A 7,147-nucleotide genomic window follows, 5' to 3' on the forward strand; every position below is an offset into this window, starting at 1 on the left:
TGGACTCACAATACATAAACTTTAACTTTTTCAAACTATTACATATACATGACACCATACAGACTGATGACGCAGGTGATAGACATTATGCATCAAAAAACTCCCCCTTGGATATTGCCGCAGTCTTCAGTCAGCCTGTCTTCAAAAACATCCTTCACAAAGACTTGAAAAATTATTCTCTTTGCTTCGGCTTTTTCAACAACGCTTTCCTGAGCTTTTCATTTTCCTTAGCAGCTCTCTGCTACTCTTCAGCTAACCTTTGCACACATGTAGCTTTAGCAATTCTATCTTTCTCTTCACGCTCTTCTTTTAGCTTCTTTGCTTTCAAAGCCTCTTCTCTTTCAATCTCTCTCCAACTTGATAACCACATATTTTCAGAGTTTATACCTTCCTGAAAAAACATATCATAGCAACTTTCTGAAATTGTAGAGCTTGATCTTTATCATCTGCCTTATACCCAATCTTGTTAACAAACAAACATTCAATATCCTTTGCAGAACAGTTCACTATCGACATCGGATCATATAGATGAATATTTCTGATTTCATTCCCAACCCTGTACTCAATTATTGCTTTTGTCGTTATGCAACTATAAACCCAACATATAAACCCTTCACAGAACGTATGTTCCATCTTTGGCAATGGAATGTTCTTTATAACTCTGGGCTTCTTGATTTGCAGAATTGTTTCTTCGATACCTGTAACTGGATCCATCCTCTTGACTTTCTTAGGATAACGTGGCTTCCAGTGTTTAAATTCTCTGAATGCTTCAAATTTCATCAAGCCCCATGTTGGCATATCATGATCTCTGACCAGATATGACAATGTTATGACCTGGGACAACTCTTCAACATCCCACCAAGGCAAAGACATTATATCTCGAATATATTCGAAATATTGAACGCCAAATTCTCTTCTAATTGCATAAGCGTTGACTTGTGGCAAGTAACCCCAGCTTATGATATCACCGAGAGAAACATCTCTATCCATTCTGTAATACTGTAGTGGTGTTTTGAATTTTCTTTCTGTACAACCACTTCTTTCGTTATTCGCGTTGTTCTTCTTTGGACATTTCTTGAAAACTTTTATTCTTAACACTTTCAGCAACTTTTCTTCTCAGCTCATCCTCATTCGCTTGACTGAATAACTCTGCAAGAGTTGGAAAGCTAGAAGTATCAACATTAACATTCTCAGACTGATCATCATCGCTCCAGTCTTCTACTTCCACTTTATCATAGTTATCAGCTTCTTCAACATACTTGTACTGATATTCAGGTTGATGATTAATATCAAACTTGTTCAACTCTTCTTCAAAATTGAAGTGAAACTCACTATCTTCAATAACCATCATCTTAACTATCTCAGCTCTAGTATAAGTATGCAATATCTCTCCTTCTTCTACATCATGTTCAAGATGTAGAATTAAACTTGTACCCTGATCAACATTCTCATCATCTTTTTCAGCATCATCATGCTCCCCCTCTCCTCCTGCATTTTCTGGTTCTTCGTTTGCATTGTCTTGAAGATAATCATCAATATTCTCTTCACGTGACGCTTCAGTTACTTTGATACCAGAATTTCCTTTAACAGCATCATCATTTCCATCATCGTCATTATCACTATGAACAGAATAAACTTCATCTGCATCATCTTTCATATTATCATCTTCGTCTTCTTCATCTTCTTCACCAGGTACTGAAGTTATTGGACAAGGATCTGGAATAGACGATTCAAGAACTTTTGATGGAACAATTGCCCTTTCAGTCACTTGAACAACATCTTCAACTTGAACACTTTTACCCTTATCTTTCATTCTAGCTTCTATTTCAGCTTAACGTCTAGCTCTAACTTCCGTAAGTTCTATTTCTTCAAATCTTTTCTCTATCGACTTACTAATCAAATCTTCCAATACTTTCTTTAACATATACTCTTCATGTTCTTTCTTAGCATTCTTGGCTTCTAATTCTTTATTTTTCAACTTCAAATACTCATTCTGCTCATCCCTTTGAGCCTTTTCTTCCTCCAAATCAGCCTTTTCTTGACACGTTTTTCTAACTTCTTTTTCTCACTTAACACCTCATCCACCTTCTTTTGCAACTTTTTCACAAGATCATCATTTACAAAACTAAAATCATCAAGCCCTTCAAGAACTGTACTCTCTGGAATATGTGGAAAATTTTCAAAACTAGATGATCCAGGAGTAGTATGAACTGGTGGTTGTGGGATTGGTGGTGCTTGTTGAATGTGAGGTGATGTTATTTGAGGTTGTGTGATTGGTGGTGTTTGTAGGACGTGTTGTGGTGTTATTGGTGGTTGTTCATGAGTGGGTAATGAAGTATGATGTTATGGTGGTGATTGTAAATGATCAGGTGATGGTTGTTGTGGTGGTGGTGATGGTGGTTGATTTTGTGGTGATGGTGGTTTAGTTTGTGGTTCTGGTGATGGTTGATGTGGTTCTTATGGTGGATTTAATTTCAGCTTGAATTTTAACCTTCGTGCGGCTGGAGTTGCGACACATTTTCTTGACGTAGATTTCTTTTGGCCTCCTGAAGATGGTGAGTTCACAATCTGAACATCCTCTGGTGGAACATACGTTTCATCATCATCGTCACACGAACTCCTCTTTCTCTTCTTTTGTTTCTCTCTATCTTTTGGATTATAGTTTTCTTTGATCCAACGATCAACTTGAACATCAACATTATCTTCTGCACCAGATAAACTCTTCTCTTTATCATCAACTACCACCTTACTAGTTGATTTCCTAGCTTCCAAAGTATCATCAATATCTCTCATCAATTGCTCAGTTTCAGGAGATAACGATTCTAGATCTTTTTCAACGTTAGCTTCTATTTCATCTTCTTCTGGTTCATCAACCAGCAAAGTTTCAACCGCTTTCTTTCTATGTTTTTTTTTTGTGGTTGAGAAGATGATCCTTCTTCAGTTTGAACTTTCAGAGTTCTCTTTCCACCTTTTTTCTTCTTTTCTTTTTCTTCTTTCGTATACCAATCATTTCGTGTTTCACAGAAATCTTCTAACTTTGTTAATTCATCAATTGCACTTTTTTCTTTCATTTCAACATCATTCATGTAGGAACGTTATACGACCTGACGAGTCGATCAGAAGAGTGCTCAGACTGAATCAGAGGCGGAATTCATTGATTCAGTCTTTGTTTAGCTTGATTTCACTAATTTGTCTCAGTTTATTGCACTTAATAACAGTTTACAAGCTCTGGAGACGATTTGGCAGAGCTTCGCCGTACCATACAAGACCACAACCTCACAGCTACTAGGTTTCGCTCATGTGACCCCTATATATAGGGTTGAGGTTTCGCTCGTATGGACATGTCCATATGAGCGAAACTACATGATCAAATAAGTGAAACTACAAGTGTTGACCCTATGAGCGAAACCTTATGCTAAAACACATACACTCTCTCATTTTATCGTACAATGTGCCCTAATCTAACATTCTAAGACTAAGACTTGATCCAAGATGAAGTCAACAGATGTAGTGCACCAACAAACTCCCCCTCAGATGTTGACAAGTCGTTCATCAAGTCTTTGGCAACTTCATGTCTGCACTTCTTCAGTCTTGATCAATCTATGGGCTTCTCTTAACTATCTAAGACTCGAACGAAGATGTAGTCGACAGATAACTGCACTAACAAACTCCCCCTTGGATGTTGACGGAATCTTTAGTAAGATTCTTTAACATGACAAATCTACTCTTCAATCTTGATTGGTCTTCTTCAGGAACTACTCCTGGAATCATGTACCCGGATCTTTCTCTGGTTCTAACTCTCGTCAGACTCCCCCTATCATCGAACTGGGATCGCTGTCTAGAATTTGTTATCACCTTTGAAATTATATCCTGGCCTTTTCTCTATTCAGCTCATCACCTACACAAATCTCAAACACTAATAAGAAAACTTCAAATTAAACATTTAAAAACTATGAAGGTCAATTTGTAGGTTAACATTCAACTTTTTTCTTCAAGTTAATGAACCATTTAGACATTTCAAAATCTTCACATTTTCACATTCTCTCTCCCAAACCACAAGTTCAACATGTTTTAACACTTGAAATGTTGAAAATCCGCTTTTCATAATCAGTTGTCAAAAATCTTTTTGAATTTTTCACATTTTATACAAAAATACAATATTTTTGGATTTTTGAATTTAGAGAAATACTGACACGAACTATTTACAAACACTATTTTTGCGAGTTTGCGCAAGAGGATCATATCGGTTTTGAGACACATCACTAACATCGTTGATCTTGATTAATCAGCATATTTTAAAACAAATTTACTTCTGATTGCCAGTATTGTTGTCCACTTAAACCTCTACACATGGTTTTAAATGATTCAAGATACGTATTTAATGTTTTAGCATGTAAACTTATTCGAGTGTCTCACCTCTTGAATATACTCCCGTATCTAGATCCCAATGTTCAGTCTTACAGGAGATTATACTACAAATGATATCTGTATATAAATTAAGGGGTATGCGAGGGCTGAGGGATCTCAGGTCGATACTTCCGTATGCGCAGAGAGATATCAGCTTCAACTTTTCAGTGTGTCCTCTTTAGAGGATCTTTTTAGCTACAACAGCAATGATTATCAATTTTATTGTCTAATCAGCTGAGGGCTTATGCTATGTTTCAAGCATTTTGCGGAAAGTATTATCCAAGGACTAGGTCAGAACTTCCATTCAGCAGAAGTCCCGGAATAATACCCCAGACATCATTGAGTATAAAGACCTAGTATATCAGAAAAAGGAACCTTTCAAACGAGATTTCAGGGGTTACCTATATATCCAAGTAGTGTTCCCCACGAAATAAGTTTCATTTAAACTTGCTTAGGTTTATATCTCGAATACAATTTACTAACTGTGTGAAGTCTACTGACACATCATTAGTAAGATTTGTTTAAAACAATTTTGACTTTACAAATCTTTAACATGTTGTGATAATCCACCGATGTACTATCATTTCCTCTTTTAGCAACAAAACTCATTTTATATTTTTCAATTTTTTTTAACTTTTTCAAAATTTTATTACTCCCCCTAAAATCAAAATATGTTTCAATTTTGATTTTCTAGGAAAAATTGAAAACAAACTATACATGAAATTTGACAACATTTTGTGAATTACCTCAATTCTCCATTCTCATGCAAAAACAATCAGAACTCCCCCTCTCAACAAACTATTTTCCCATTGTGATTTCAAAACACTTAAGTTTGTTTTAATCAAAATGGTTTTTCCGGAAAAATTAGTTTGTTTACCAAACATTTGTAGGTTCGGGGTTATCTCATCATCTTGTTCTCTCAAAACACATGATAGATTTTACAATTTCAGTTTTAGATCTCAAACATCACTTGTAGAAAATCAAGTACAACTTAATGTCCCTGATTTACCACATGTAAGACGAAAAATCACCAGAGTGAAATTTCTCAAGAAATGTGCCGATTCATGTTCCACGCTTACCAACCTGGGAACTCCGGCAAGTCAGGTTTTTCTATTTGAACAGATTCACCCAAGCCTGACGGTCCTTGGGTGATTTTGAATTCTTGTTCAACAATGGTGGAAAATTTGCATCATCCATTGTTAAATCAGAATTCTCAACTTTTACCTCAACACATGGCTCTTCTTGCTTTACCACACCAGATTCGTTGCCTGAATGTGGCTTGTCTGTTTTCACAGAAACAGATTCATCGCCGACCATTTTCTTCTTCTTCTTTTCTTCTTTCATCCTCAAATTTGCATCTGATGAATTCGACTTGCTTGTCTTTGCAACTGAGGGAGTCGATTCATCAGAACTCTTATTTTTATCAACAGATGAACCCGAGGAGAAGATCTTCTCAAGATACTCTCTCGCCTTTTTCCTCTTCTTTCTCAGTCTATCTTTTTGTCCCTATGAAAGTTTAACTTTCTTTTCTTGACTTTTCTGATCTTGAACTTTAGGTTTTAGAACCTTCTATTCTTTGGGCTTGACGTCGACTGGAATCTTTGCCAACTTTTGAGACTTAACCCTCAATCTTTCATTTGATCACCTTGGGCAATCTCTGGCAATGTGACCTCTAATTTGACAGTTTTAGCAACTTTTCATCTCATAACTCCAATTCTGGCAGTTAACAACAATGTGTCCTTGATAACCACACCGGTAACACACTCTGTTATCGTCAATCACCATTTTCAGTCCAAATACTCAGATCAATGCACTGTTTAGCTTGGTGATATTCCTTTCTCCTGTTGATTTCTGGATTTGACTTTTGAGCATTGTGGTCCAACCTGCACCACTTATTGCCAACAATTTTTGAGTTTTCAATTTTCAATTTTTGTGGTTTTTGATTTCGATTGGATGATCAATCTGATGAGCTGTTATTCTCTTTTTGAACATTTTTCCTATTTTTACCCTTTTGTTTTTGTTCCACTTTCTTCGTCAAAGGTTTTTGCTTAGAGCATTCACCTTTTTCAGTTGATTGCAGAACAGTTTTCTAAAATTTTTCTTTTAATTTCAAATTTTCAATTTTTTTATTTTCATCATCAGATTTCTCATCACAATCTTCAACTTTGACATTGTCAAAGATTCTGACATCGTCACTTGTTGGAATTGAATTGATCGGTTTTGGACAGGGAATATTCAAATACTCTTAAGAAGTCACAAAACCTTTCAATTTCGTTTCAAGCTCGTTGATTTTCTTTTGAGCTTGCTCACCTTCTTTTTCAAGTCGAATAATCTTTTCAAGATGATAATTGATCATTTTTTGCTTTTCGATGTTATTTTTACTAAACACATCTCTCCCATCTTCAAGAATTTTTATTTGACTTTGAAATTCTTTTTCCAATTTTAATTTCTAATTTTCAAAATTTTTCAGTTTATCTTCAACAATTTTCGTATTTTTTTTAAATTTTTTGTTTTCAAGCTTTATCCAGAAATCTTCATCTTCTAATGATTTCTATTTGCTTTCAAACTCTTTTTCTTTTTCTTTCAAAATTTTGTTTTCTGATGTCAAACTGTTCAAATTATGTAACAGTTTGTCATTTTCAACTTTTAGTCTCTCACAAATTTCCTGAAACATAAGAATCTGTTTAATATCAACTTGCTTCTCGTCTTTCAACTTCTTGACTTCCGATGTCAAACTTTC

At 35.4% G+C, this 7,147-nt stretch overlaps 1 protein-coding gene across 1 annotated transcript; it reads right to left on the reverse strand.

Annotated features, from left to right (window-relative positions):
- Positions 1–1,045: 1,045 nt before the first annotated feature.
- On the reverse strand, positions 1,046–1,813 carry LOC110944761 (protein PFC0760c-like). Its single transcript, XM_022186410.1, has one exon. It carries the CDS (start codon positions 1,811–1,813, stop codon positions 1,046–1,048), a length of 768 nt encoding a protein of 255 aa, XP_022042102.1.
- Between the last annotated feature and the right edge of the window lie 5,334 nt (positions 1,814–7,147).

This window comes from Helianthus annuus, chromosome 6 (genome assembly GCF_002127325.2).
Source record: "Helianthus annuus cultivar XRQ/B chromosome 6, HanXRQr2.0-SUNRISE, whole genome shotgun sequence".
In the NCBI taxonomy this organism is placed as follows: domain Eukaryota; kingdom Viridiplantae; phylum Streptophyta; class Magnoliopsida; order Asterales; family Asteraceae; genus Helianthus; species Helianthus annuus.